This window comes from Helianthus annuus, chromosome 3 (assembly GCF_002127325.2).
Source record: "Helianthus annuus cultivar XRQ/B chromosome 3, HanXRQr2.0-SUNRISE, whole genome shotgun sequence".
In the NCBI taxonomy this organism is placed as follows: domain Eukaryota; kingdom Viridiplantae; phylum Streptophyta; class Magnoliopsida; order Asterales; family Asteraceae; genus Helianthus; species Helianthus annuus.
The window spans coordinates 162,996,726-163,011,120 of record NC_035435.2 but is presented as its reverse complement, the minus strand read 5'-3'; the positions used below and the strand labels follow the sequence as shown (position 1 = coordinate 163,011,120).

General features: G+C 36.3%; 2 protein-coding genes across 6 annotated transcripts; one reads left to right on the top strand and one right to left on the bottom strand.

Annotated features, from left to right (window-relative positions):
- The first annotated feature begins 2,648 nt into the window (after nt 1-2,648).
- LOC110930440 (monodehydroascorbate reductase, chloroplastic/mitochondrial) lies at nt 2,649-6,724 on the top strand. 5 transcript variants are annotated; one of them, XM_022173742.2, is made up of 16 exons: nt 2,649-2,771; nt 2,852-3,041; nt 3,143-3,242; nt 3,400-3,477; nt 3,748-3,819; nt 4,397-4,515; nt 4,591-4,675; nt 4,787-4,876; nt 4,971-5,072; nt 5,171-5,260; nt 5,334-5,417; nt 5,506-5,577; nt 5,674-5,857; nt 5,948-6,051; nt 6,137-6,272; nt 6,437-6,724. In XM_022173742.2, exons 1-15 carry the CDS (start codon nt 2,675-2,677, stop codon nt 6,248-6,250), a joined length of 1,581 nt encoding a protein of 526 aa, XP_022029434.1. In that variant the 5' UTR covers nt 2,649-2,674; the 3' UTR covers nt 6,251-6,272; nt 6,437-6,724. The 5 variants fall into 5 exon arrangements, with proteins under 5 accessions (XP_022029434.1, XP_022029432.1, XP_022029433.1 ...); XM_022173740.2 differs by having other exon boundaries at nt 2,650-2,771; nt 6,137-6,246; XM_022173741.2 differs by having other exon boundaries at nt 2,650-2,771; nt 6,137-6,250.
- Nucleotides 6,725-7,179: 455 nt separating this feature from the next.
- LOC110930441 (2-C-methyl-D-erythritol 2,4-cyclodiphosphate synthase, chloroplastic) lies at nt 7,180-9,377 on the bottom strand. Its single transcript, XM_022173744.2, has 3 exons — nt 8,898-9,377; nt 7,723-7,853; nt 7,180-7,607 (listed from the first exon to the last, which is right to left on the bottom strand). The coding sequence occupies exons 1-3, from the start codon at nt 9,229-9,231 to the stop codon at nt 7,374-7,376; spliced, it is 699 nt and encodes a 232-aa protein (XP_022029436.1). The 5' UTR covers nt 9,232-9,377; the 3' UTR covers nt 7,180-7,373.
- Between the last annotated feature and the right edge of the window lie 5,018 nt (nt 9,378-14,395).

The following is a 14,395-nucleotide window of genomic DNA, read 5'->3' as shown; positions in this document are numbered from 1 at the left end:
TGTCCTAAATTTAAGTTTTGTTTGAGTCGAAGGTTGGTTGACTTTATAGCACAAAGGTGTGTTAGAGTTTGTTATTGTGTTTATAAAGTCAAGAGATCTATTTCTATTATATTCCATATTCTGGGAGGGGTAGATATTAAACCATTCAGAAATGGTTGTTAGTATGTTGATAAGAGTTAGTTAACAATTGTTTTCTTCATTCATTATTGTAATCGTTTTCTTCATATTCATTGTAATTCGTTCGATCATCATTAAAGAGTTAATCGTTTGAGTTGGATCCTTGATTCATCTTTGTTTCTGTTTCTCTGGTGTTGTGATTAGTTTCCATTTCAATAGTATCGGTATTCGTTTTTATGGTTTTTAATCGATGTATAATATGCATGTCGACATTCATTTTTTTGTATTACATGATACTACTTTTGTGCAACTAAACCATTGTATATAAAAAAATATTTTGTAAAACCGATTCAAACTGATACCATCCAAACAACGTACTCATTTGTATGGTTTTGTGTTTTGGTAGGTCAAGTAAAGTATACTTTGTTTTTTTACTAGTGGTACCGAAGCGGTAACTTACCCAACATAACTTTGTAAATCACAATTCTAATACTATTGTAAAGATTATTTTATGTGTTGTACACATATCTAATTTCCACCGCATTTTGGTATCGTAGGTTGTACTGAGTGATGGTACCATGACGAATGTAACTAATACGTACCGAACAACATTAATACTGAGATCGTTATTCATTTTTATGGTTTTGATAGATGTAAAACATGACCTTATTTTTCGGTTTACATCATACAACTTTTTGTGTAATGAAACCATTGTAAATAAACTTTTTTTTTTGTGTTTCGTAAACTACACAAAATACCGATACCGTAACGAATCGAACATCATAAGAACTAAACATCATTCGCAATTCAAATAAACACAAAGAAAATACATTTATACATAGAGAAAGATCATCGTTAATTAAGTATATGTTGTTTTCTATATATAACAATGATCCAAACACATAGAGGTCTTTAACAAAGTTGTGTTACGTAACATTCTCAAACTTCTTAGAAGGACATGAGTGGTCATGACACATGTTAGAAAAGGGTGCGATGCATGACTAGTTAGTGTTTGAATGTGAACAACCTTAAGGTAGCCAAATGTTACCAGTTTAGCATAAGATGATGAACATGATTGGTATTGCATCGTAAATTCATGTATTTCTAACACCTAGCGATAAAGGGTATGATCTTTGTCTAGTTATGTGCTCATTATGAAGAACTAAGTCGTCTCCTCCTTTTAATGTGTTTAAACTAGCATCATTTTCATCTAACACGATTACCTAGGGTTGGTTGTGTTTTTTGCCATGTTAATGCCTTGGAAAGCTTCATTTAAAAGGAAGAGGTGGCGTGGAGAGCTTAACAACACATAAATCGACCACTGCATATATACTAACTACTTTTACATTAAACATTTTGTTAGCGTTCATGTCTTTTCGCCTTCATGTTGATAGCCTACACAAGTTGTTTTATCCGTATTAACTTCTTGACCAATTTCAACAATATAATGCAACATAAGTAGCCTCCGGTACTTGTTTTCAATACATTTTTTTCTCGATGGCGAGAGGTGTTGTGAGAGAAGACCAGAAGTAATGACTTTAGTAGGAGTTTATACATCACAAATTAATCCATTTAGAGACTTAGTAAAGAATTTATAATGCGATGCTTGATAATTCTCGAATCCTCTGTCAATTATATCATCGTTATACACTCTATTTTGTATCTTTAAACAATGTATTGTCTAGAATCAACAGTATAAAGTATAAAGAATTAACTAGAATGCATCATGTAGTATCAACAAGAATATACATAAAACTAACTCTAAAATAATCTAGATTAAAGTACATAAATGGTCCATGTGGTTTGTTAAGAACTAACTCTAAAATAATCTAGATTAAAGTACATAAATGGTCCATATTGTTTGTTAAAAATTTCCTCTAACTTTTTTTCAGTTGGATTAAGTCACCGTGGTTGACGTATTCTCATTTCTAGTCCAAATGGCTGATGAAATTAGTTTTATTCCTGTTAAAGTAATGTAAAATAACCATTTTACAATTTCTCATAAAAAACAAACTATAAGGACTATCCGTGTAATTTACAAGGATTATTATTATTATTATTGTTATTATTTATCAATATAATAATTGTTTTATTATATATATACATACACATTAAAAAAACAAAATTCATGAATATTATTATTATTTATTTATTTAATTTTCATTTTCACCGCTTTGGTATATATAATAATATATGCTTTTAACCTATTTGATTTTTATAAATTTAGTTTTAATTTTATAACTTGTTCTTGTTAGTCTTCTTAAAAAAAAGATATTGAATACGTAGCTAGGTGTATTTTTTTCTCAACATTTTGGTATAAATTTTGTTAAAAACAAAGTTTGTTCAAAACAGATACAATACCATGACGAACATCAGTGCTGGCTCCGTTAAAAACGTGTCACGCCACTCAAAATGTTACATAAGACATAAGTCCCGAGTGAAATTGAATTAAAAATCGACTACAAAGGCTCAAACGTACATTAATGTTTTTGTGTTCATGCCCTATACCACCCCTCATTATTATGAGTGTCCTTAAACTGCATCAGAAGGACTACAAATGCCCTTTCGATCTGTTTTAGAGCCAATTTTTTATTTATTATTTTTTTCTACTATACACACACAAATCATGACCTTCTTCTCCATTATGCACTCAGGTTTGACCCCCACTCTTCTCTCTATCTATATATAAAACTGATCATAAACCCTAATTCTAAAATTCATAAAATTTCAAAAGCTGCAACTGTTAGACGATCAATGGCGAGTATATGTAGTTCACTATCGATCAAGAGTGGGGTTTCCTTATGGTGTCCTCGATCTCCATCTCTTGATTCTCACCATTCTTCAGTTGTTACTTCCAGAAGCTTCCACCAGAGGAGAAACTACGTCGTTTCTGCATCTTCTTCTTTTGCTAATGATAATCGAGAGTGAGTTCTTTCTTGTAAAAATTTGATTTTTCTTTTTTGAGTTTTGTCAAAAAAAAAAAAAAAAAAAAAAAAAAACTGTTTTGAGATTGGATAGGTTGCAGGTTTGTGATAGTTGGAGGTGGAAATGCTGCTGGATATGCAGCTAGGACTTTCGTCGAACACGGAATGGCTGATGGGAAGCTGTGTATTGTTTCCAAAGAGGTAGTCTTAGTTAATTAGGGTTTATGGGTGTTTAAAGGTGGAAACTTGAATAATGAATTCAGATCAAGGATTATAATTACATAATTCTGGTAGTTATTATAGTTTGCTGTTCTGTTTTTGAGTTGCAAAGTGAAGGATTGTTATGGTATCAATGCAGGCGTATGCTCCGTATGAACGCCCTGCTTTGACGAAAGGCTATTTGTTTCCGTTAGATAAGAAGCCAGCTCGTTTGCCGGTAAGCCAGTTTGCTTGATCTGATACCATTGGGGGAGTTATTGTTACTTAAGCAGTTAAGCGTAATACGTTTGTAACTGAAAATGAATCGATATTTGATGAACTAAATTGACATTGCGAATGATAATGTTGAGTTTTATTATTGCTTTTGTGTTGCATATGATCGTGTCGATACAATTAGAGATGTGTATCCGTTTTAGGTTGCATTTATTTACATTATGCAAATATGTCATCTGTATTTGTTTTTTTTTCACCGTTTATATTCTATTAGGGCTTTCACACTTGTGTCGGCTCAGGAGGTGAGAGGCAGACATCTGATTGGTACAAGGAGAAAGGGATTGAGGTATATTATTTTTTGGACTCTTGTCTTCATGCGGATAAATAGAATTTCTGTTTCAAGCTGGTCATTATTCTGCTATGAATTTGGATCGACTTTATTTAGGGTATGTTTGGCATGGAGCTTTTAGGAGCTTCAAGCTTTAAGCTTTTAAGAAAAAGCTCCTACTTAATAAAAAGTCTTGTTTGGTTGAAGGAGCTTTAAGCTTTTAGGTTAGGAGCTTGAAGCTTTTGGTTGAACGCTACTACTAGTAGCGTTTAGAAGGAGCTACAAGCTTTTAGGGAAAAATGACTATTTTAACCTCTCAAAATAAGAAACTTTTTAATGCACCAACTTTCTAAATTTTTAGTTATGTCCATTTTGGTAATTTTATACATTTTATTAAAAGCTCCAGCTACTCTACCAAACACCAAATATATCTAAAAAGCTACAGCTACTAGCTACCAGCTACAGCTAACAGCTTTCAGCCACCAGCTACCAGCTTGCAGCTTTCAGCTACCAGCCACCAGCTACTTTTGCCAAACATACCCTTAGTTGACTGTAACATTAGAAGATTAAAGTGTAATTCCCGAGCTTACTGCAGATGATTTATGAAGATCCAGTGACAGCAATTGATGCAGAGAAACGAACATTGACAACAAATTCAGGAAAATTGCTCAAATTTGGATCCCTCATAATTGCCACAGGGTGCACTGCATCTAGGTAATTCTTTCTGCATTCTTGTAAGTTGTGAATCTTGTTCGTTTATACGCATCAATGTGATATACGTTTGCTCAGATTTCCAGAGAAAATCGGTGGAAACTTACGTGGTGTTCACTATATTCGAGATGTTGCTGATGCTGATTCATTAGTATCATCACTAGTAAGTGTTCCTTAATATTTATAATAATTTGTCCTATATGGCTATATGCCTATACCTAACTAGTTTTTAGGAACTCTGTACCGATTTATTTTAATGGATACAATTTGCTAGGCTAAAGCACAAAAAGTAGTAGTGGTTGGTGGTGGTTATATCGGCATGGAAGTTGCCGCTGCTGCTGTTGGATGGAACCTTGACACAACTGTAAGATTTTACTCACATTCAACATTTTATTTAAAATAATAATCTTTAATAAATGAGCTTCTAACTTCCGTAGTTTATTTTCCAACAATAATAGGTCATATTTCCCGAAACTCATCTTCTTCCAAGGCTATTCACTCCTTCACTTGCCCAAAAATACGAAGAACTTTATCAAGAGAACGGCGTTAAGTTCATCAAGGTTCTTTTTCTCCCTACGCATTAATACTCTGCACACAACTACACAAGCCCGCACGCACATTCAACATAATCGTGGTTAACAATAGTTTTCTTTCACAGGGTGCTTCTATAAAGAGCTTGGAAGCTGGTCCTGATGGAAATGTTACTGGTGTAAAACTTGAAAACGGATCTACAATTGAAGCAGATTTGGTAACTTAATTACAACATTTTTGCACACTAACCTTTTAGCATAATTTATACTTTTCTTTTCAATTTTTTCCAGGTCGTTATCGGTATTGGAGCAAAACCGGCTGTCAGTCCTTTTGATAAAGCCGTTAGCTTAAATACAACCGTTGGTGGGATAGAGGTTAGCAACTTAGCATAATCAATTTTTTTGTAAATAATCATTTATTCAAGTAAAAAGCCTTTAAAATTCATAATTTATGTATCTTCAGGTTGACGGCCTGTTTCGAAGCAGTCTTCCCGGGATTTTCGCTGTTGGTGATGTGGCAGCGTTCCCATTAAAAGTGTGTTTTTTTATTTATTTTTCTCGAAACTCGTCAGCTACCGCCGTACATTGTTGGCACTTACATTAACATTATATGATTGTTTGTGACGAACAGATGTACAATAAGATTTCACGTGTAGAACATGTTGATCATGCTCGTCGTTCTGCTCAGCATTGTGTAAAAGCATTACTAACCGCACAAACTCACACGTATGATTATCTCCCGTATTTCTACTCGAGAGTTTTCGAATATGAAGGTAGTTCAAGGAAAGTATGGTGGCAATTTTTTGGGGATAACGGTAAGCACATGTCAAAAAAAACTGTATTTTTCTACGTACCAAGGTGAATTTCCTTAAAAAGGTTATTAACTTAGCACCCGTCTTGAACAGTTGGAGAGGCAATTCAAATCGGGAACTTTGATCCAAAAATTGCTACATTTTGGTTGGACTCTGGTAAATTAAAGGGTGTGCTTCTTGAAAGCGGATCTCCGGAGGTATGTGAATTGAAGTTGTTAAGCATTCTTTTAGCTTGATTTATTTCCAGTTACGTTATATTCTGCTTTGTGTGTGTGATTATAGGAGTTCCAACTGCTACCTAAACTAGCGAAGAGTCAACCATCTATCGACAAAGTCAAACTTCAGAGTGCAGCTTCAGTTGAGGAAGCCCTTGAAATTGCCAGTGCTTCTATGTAGGTTGCAACTCACCTTGTTTATCGTATGCGTTTTGGAACTGCTTATTTATTTATTATAATTTGAAGTCGTAATAACCAGAATTTAAAGAGTGGTTGAATTGTCGCCTTTGGATGAATCAGTTTGCAACAAGACTTATTTTCATATTACAACTTTCTATTAATCAGGTTTTGTTTGTTTGATTTACAGACTAGAGACTGCATGATATACATATAGGGAAAAAGGCAGAGGATGTATTACTATTATACATTTTCCTCGAGGTACAACGTGTAATGCAGAAGGTGCGACATGCGCATCTTCTCAGTTTCGTATTCCCGACAGCCTAAATAAATAAGAGTCCCTTTTCTGGCCTCTGTTTGACAAGGTCCAAGTTACCAGTTTAGCCATTGGCCTACTTTCTAGTTGATTGCCATTGGATTGTTTAATGGTGGCTGTAAATGAAATCTTGCAATAAAAGTGTTGTTTTACTTGACTTTATTTGTGTACATCTTATTGTTTTAACATGTATGCTTGTTTTAACTACCGAAAAACGCACGTAGCCATCTTGACGAATCACCACCACTTAGCGCAATCAAATCCATCGGTAGAGGATGTTAAATACGGTTTGAAGGATGTAAGCATTTGTATTATTTGTCACGTAACTTTTTCTCTAAATTGCCGACCCATCAACGTGTTTTAAATTGGCAACCCGTTTAACCCACTTCACTCGGAACCATTTACAACCCACGAACATGTTTTAACCTACCAGCTGTTTAGATAAACAGGTTACGCCTCTCCGTGCGGGGTTACATGTTAGTTTTAGTACAAATAAAGATATGGGTTGTTTTCGGGTTCATTAATTCAACCCGCCAACCTTGCTCAATTGTAATCCCTGTTTTAACATATTCCAAGTCCTTCAATAATGTAACTTAATACATTACCATAATCCACAATGAGAACATAACCTTACCAACTTTTATAGAACAAGCTTTCATGCATTAAGAGCAGAGAGCAAATAACAAACATTACACCAAAAAGTAGTAAAAATCAATTATTGTTGTTTACATCTACTTTTGAATCTTGATACAGAGATGCGAACATAGCAAATATAATTCTTACGGTCAACCAACCTGTGTTTCTAACGACTTCATTTCTTCATCAATAGCACAACTGTGTGAGCAGCAATACTTCTATTTTCTCCAAGACTGTCTACCTTCTCATGTGTTTTAGCTTTCAGGTTCACAACAGAAGGGTCTGCACCTAGAAGCAAAGATAAATTGTCTCGAATCGCCTCTTTATGAGGGCTTAGCTTTGGTCTTTGAAGAATCAAAGTGGCATCTAAGTTTCCTAGCTCATAACCAGCCTCATCCATCAGCCTCACCTGATATTCAATTCAGCGTGAGTGTGACAATAAACTCAAATTTGAGATGCAAACAAGTGGCTAAAGGGGCGATGTAGCATGATATAATGGTTAAAAAGGCAATGATAAATCTTACAGCTTCTTTGATGAAAACAGATGATGCTGCCCCTTTCCATTTCGGATCTGAGTCTGGAAAGATCTGCCCGATGTCGGGTAGACCCAAAGCACCCAAAATAGCATCCACAACACAATGCAAAAGCACATCACCTACAACACACCAATCAATCAAGATAAGAACATCACTTCATCAGACATTCATAATCGTTAGCATAATCGAAGTATTGACGTTCAAGTACTACTGTCACATTGAGCAATTTTGTCTAAACTTGCACTTTTCGTTTCTTAAGGTAAAGGAAGACTGCAGCAATTCTATCATATATTCCATACTTATTCCCCCTATGATCGTAACTTTCACACTCAAATGCTTGTTGTTCGGAAAGCTACATTTTATCAACTTCCACACAAAATACATAACTATTCTAAGAAATGTACTTAAATCTAGGGGTATTCAACATATTGGACTCGAAAAACTCAAATTTCAAATCGAATTCAAATCCGATTTTGGTTATTGAATACTCGAACTTCAATCCGACTTCAGCAATCAAATACGAATTTATGATTTTCGATTTGACTCGAAATATAATATCCAGTCCGATGATCAACCCAATAAGCACTTACCTTAAATTCACTAAATGTCTAAAATTCAAAATCCCTAATCTAGTAATCAGCTCTAAGCCTCTAATCTCTAACCGCTCTTTGCCCTACTCAAAACTCAAAATCCACATTGCCGCTTCCACAATTCCACTTCGAATTCAGTTTTCAAATATTCAAATTAGGTTCAAAATCAATCCAGCTTCAAAACTTCGATTCTAATCCAGTAATCAAATTTTGAATCGAATTCGAATCCAGAAATCCAATTTTGAACCGAATTCGAATCCAGCTTCAATTCAATTTTCGAATAATCCTATTCAAGTATTCAACATTCGATTAGTTGAACACTGCTACCTAAATCCACTCTTTGCATGCTCACTATAAACAATTATTTACACAGTTAATAGATATTTCCACAAACAAAACACCAAAATAACTCAACGAAGTGGCGTAATTCGAATCAATAACGGCAAACAGTTACAAAACATACAGAATTCTAAGCAAACATCAAAATTAACCACCGAATTATCGATAACCTAATTCAGAATAACAATAGTAACAAACAAATTCAACTATTAAAGTAACGAAATAACAAATTACCATCGGAATGAGCTTCGCAACCTCTCTCATGAGGAATATTGATGCCTCCAATGATGAGAGGATATCCAGGCTCCAATCTATGAAGATCGAAGCCATGACCGACTCGGAACGGGAGAATCTTCGCCGGAGTTTTCGCAACCGCCGATTTCTCAACTTCAACGGCGTTTGCAGCAGCCGCAACCACCACCGGACGTTGTACGGACCGGAGAGAGATAGGTGAGCGTCTGGTGGTGGAGCAGGGGAGGACAGCGGTTGAAGGAAGTGGAGTTGGTTGATGTTTGGAGGATATTCCGGTGTGGAACGGAGTGGTGCAAAACGACGACGTAGTAGCCATGGCTGGTATGAGAGAGAGAGAGAGAGAGAGAGAGAGAGAGAGAGAGGGAGGGAGAGAGTTGAAATTGTTTTTGGAGTTGTGGAGGAAGTTATTACTGAGAGGTGGAATATGGTAGGTGCTGGTGCAGGTATCTCGCACAAGTTCCACGACATTTTTGAAATAATCGTCTTTAAAATATTTGTATTTATTAAAAGTCCATATACTACCACAGCTTCCTGTTGTTGACTGGTTTTAGTAAGACCAAAGGGTGTGTCATTGCTTGTCATTAGGGGTGTGCATAGGTCGGTTTAATTCGGTTTTTACTATTAACCATAACCGCTAGTTTGGTTATGGAGTTTTGGTAATCATAACCATAATCAAACTTCGGTTACGATTAATCGGTTATGGTTTGGTTTTGGTTAATTTCGGTTAAGTAACCAAACAAGGTTTGAAATAAATATGGTTGTGCACGATTTGAACTTAGCTTGAGCCTATTTTATAAGATAACGGAGACTAAACTTATTGGTTAAACTACCGATTTAGGATTTTTTTTAATAAGGTAATTCTCAAACAAAAACAATTATGGCCATAACACCTTAGTTCTTTATCAAAACAAATGACATCTACATCAAGATCATTTTGTTACTAACATAGTTTTATCTTAGTAAAAACCCTCTATATCGTTTTGTAAAATACAAATCAATTATATAAAGCTAACATCACAAGTTCGGTTCGGTTTCGGTTATGTCGGTTAACCAAAGCTTCATAACCATAACCATAACCGATTGAGCGGTTATACAAAGTTTCATAACCATAACCATTGGTTATATTGGGTATCGGTTATTAGTGGTTCGGTTATGGTTCGGTTATCGGTTATGGTGGTTAATTTGCTCACCCCTACTTGTCATATGATAGATGCGGGTTCTATTAGTACATTTTCAAAAAAAGTGGGATGTGAAATGGTCATGGCCAGGCCAACGTTGGAGTGCCATGTGTCATTCATTTTATTATATAAAAAACACAATTTATATTAAAATATATTACATTAATTAAAAAAAAATTACATAAAAGACAACCCTAAAAACTAAAAAAAACTACTTGTTAAATCCTAAATAAACTACTTATTAAATCCTAAAAAATAAAAAAAAACTACTTATTAAATCCTAACAAATAAAAAAAAACTACAGAGTATGATAAATATTAAAGTGGGCAACCCACTTAAAATCCGTATTCCCATCGTGTTTGTACCCGATCTTCGCGATTTTGAGTCGATCATCATGGGTCAAGTCGTAGGGACACGGTCGAAGCAAGTTTTAAAACGATCCAACTTCAGTTTGAGCTCACGCCATTTGTGTTGAAACGCGTTGATATTGTTGATTTGTGTTGTGACACCCCATCATCTAAAGCTGTATGGACTTTTTATTTCAAAGAATTAGTTTTTTTTTTTATTTATAACTGCAATTCCTAGATCTTCTGGGTTATATAAGTCACAAGTTGCATATTACATGATTTGAAACTCTAACTACGGGTGTAAACAAGCCGAGTCGTTTGTGACTCGTGAACTACTCGAAACTGACTCATTAAAAAGTCAAAGTCAAAGCTGATGCTTAAACGAGCTAAAGCTCTTTTAAGTTAAAACTCGGGATAGTCTTGGCTCATCTCGTTTATACCCATATCCGGATATCCCCAACTTTTTAGTTGAGCACACCACTTTTTTAACAGATCAATAGATATTTTTTTTTTGAAAGATCAACAAAATTTATTCATACCATCTGGATAACCAACTGTTAGCCAGAAATGTATCACCAAAAGTTCATACACCCATGTAAACTATCATACCCCAAGACTAATTAAATCGAAATTACACCAGTTTTCCCATGAAATATTAGCGTTTTTAACTCTACTTTTCAGCCACATATACCCGAACATCTTGATTTCTTCCTTCATCCTATTAACATAGGGCTGCTTTCCTTCAAATACCGCCTCGTTTCGGCTTCTCCAGATCACCCATATGGTCGCTTGTGTTACCAAGTTAACCGTTTTTTTCCACCTATGTGATCCTCTGTTGCATTTATGTATATTTGCCAAGTCTTTCAACTCCAAAACAAGAACCTGTTTTATTCTGCACCACCGAGTTATGAACTCCCAAATTTGCTCCGCAATACGGCATGAGGCGAAAAGATGCAAAGCAGACTCTTCCTCATCACCGCACATTTTACAACGATTATCTTCTATTATGACATTTCTTCTATTCAAAGCCGCCTTGGTCGGAAGCTTATCTTGAATTAGTCTCCAAACTAAAAAATTTACCTTGATGGGGGACCAATTATTCCATTCAAAATCCAGCCGAAGATCTGAAAACATTAAACGGTGCGTCTTCTCCTTTACACTGCTCACCGAGAAGCTACCGGAGCTGTCCAAGATCCAAGCCCATTTGTCCGCACCCAAACCGAATTCATATCGAACAATAGCATCAGATAGGATGTTTAACTCGGATATCTCGGCAGCCACCGAAGGTAGCCTGATCCACAGAAACTTCAGCTCCAAACCATTTGGACCATCCACCACCCGCTCCTTGATTAAAACATTTTTGTATCTCTCCAACTGAAACAGGGCCGGGAACTTCTCGCATAAAGGCTCCTCAAACAACCATCTTTCTTTCCAGAAAAACATTTCCCTGTCGCTTCCCGGAGACCCACGAAACAGAGATTCCAAACAAAAACCCATTGTATTGAAATCAATTTTTAAATTGTGTATTTGTTTCCATGGGCCCGCCATTGACATTTTTGCTGGAATAAAGCTCCACGTTCTTGAATTGTTATGCACCTCCCATACCACTTTTTTCCAAAGACTATCTCTTTCCACCTTAAACCTCCACCACCACTTAGACAACATTGCTAAATTTACCGCTCGTAATGATCCAAACCCCATTCCCCCGAGGTCTTTTGGCGTCATCATACTCTTCCATGCAACCCACTTCATTTTTTCTTGTTCAGGATTCGATCCCCACAAAAAATCTCTACGTAATTTTTCTAACTTTTTTATCACCCCTAGTGGTGCCTTATATAAAGAAAAGTAATACGTAGGCAAGGCATTAAGAACGGAACTCACCAACGTAATTCGGCCACCCAAAGAAATCGTTTTTGCCTTCCAAAGTGACAACCTTTTTTGAAATGTTTCCACCACCGGATCCCAATTCTTGATCAAATTCATATTTGCCCCTACTTGTAACCCCAAATATTTGAAAGGGAACGTTCCTCTTGTGCATCCCAACATATTTGCCATCAATTGAACGTGAGAATCCTCAATTCCAACCCCATACAAACTGCTTTTTTTCAGGTTCACTTTTAAACCCGAGCTCAAATAAAAGCATCTAAGTATACGTTTCAAATTCAACAAGTTATTAAAGGACCACTTACCCACAAAAATCACATCGTCTGCGTAAAGAAAATGTGAGATTTGGCCTCCGGTTGGCGACAAGCTTAAACCTTGGATCACTCCGATATCACACGCCTTTTTCATTACTCCGGTAAGCGCTTCCATTGCAAGTACGAATAAAAAAGGGGATAGCGGGTCCCCCTGTCTTAATCCTCTCGAGCATGTAAATTCTTGTGTTGGAGAACCATTAACCAATACCGAAGCCCGAGCCGATGTTACAATAGACATAACCCACCTTCGCCACTTTACAGGAAAATTCATTTGACAAAGCATAGAATTAAGAAAATCCCAACTCAATGAATCATACGCTTTCTCAATATCGACTTTCAAAATCATACCTTCACTTTTATTCCTTTTCAGCCAAGGAATAATTTCATTCAAAATTATGACTCCATCGATAATACTCCTCCCTGCCAAAAAACCTGTCTGTTCCTCCGAGACTAATTTATGAATGACCGCCTTCAATCTATTGACAAGTACCTTTGATACTACTTTGTTTATACATCCAATTAAGCTGATCGGTCGATATTCGTGGAGTCCACCTGGGTCTGACCGCTTTGGGATGAGAGCTAAAAATGATGACATACACCCATTATTTAACTGTTCGGCCGAATAAAAATGCTGAAAAAGCCTCATGAAATCACCTTCAAGTTCGTCCCAAAATTTTTTAATAAATCTGAGATTTATTCCATCAGGGCCAGGAGCCCGGTCTCCATCACACTCCCAAACTGCACTTTTTATTTCATTTAAAGTAAAAGGACTTTCCAAAGCCTCGGCTTCCACGTTTGACACACTCGATAAAAATGGGCACTGTAACACCGGTCTTGAAACTAATGGTTCTTCAAATTTTTCAGCAAAGAACGAGAAAGCATGGTCTTTTACCAAGGGTGGACTTGTAACCCATACACCGTCGATATGTAAACCATGGATCCTATTGTTTGTTGTATTTGCGTTCATAACCCCATGAAAGTATTTCGTATTTTCGTCACCCTCCTTTGCCCAACGAACTCTTGATTTTTGTTGCATATCCATGGCTTTCAATCTATCCGTCTCTAATACCTGTGACTTACACTCTACCCTCTCCTCCAATTCCGCCTGATCTAGGGACCTTTGTTCCGCCGCCAATTCAAGTTCTTCTAACCTTTTTAATTTTGTATTGTATGAACTCTCCATATCCGCTTTCCTAACAAATACCCATTCCTTTAAACGCCTCTTTACCCACTTTAACTTTACATCCAAAGCCAAATCAGGTAGTCCTTCAAACTGAAATATCCCCAGCAAGTGAATCACCTGCTCGGTTGCCCCTGGAATTTCGAACCATGAGTTGAACATCCTAGACGGGATCTTGCCATAATCCGTCTGGGTTGTGGATAATAGAATTGGACAATGGTCAGAAGCTAATTTTGATAAAGCCATACACGAAGCCAAAGGCCACTTACTCATAAAATCTCGGCTCACAAGAAATCTATCCAACTTACTCATCTTAGTACCATTATCCGACATGTAGGTATATTGCCTTCCACCCATTTGGTACTCTACTAGGTCCGCCTCCGTTATGAAATGATTAAAAAATTGTGCATTTATAGCAATGAACTCAGAATTTAGCCTTTCTTCCGGACACCGTACATCATTAAAATCCCCCAAAAATACCCACATCCCACTGGTTGACCTTCTTAACTGTAACAGTTCAGTCCACAGATCACGTCTATCCCCCGGATCATTCTGCGCGTAAACATTAACTACGACA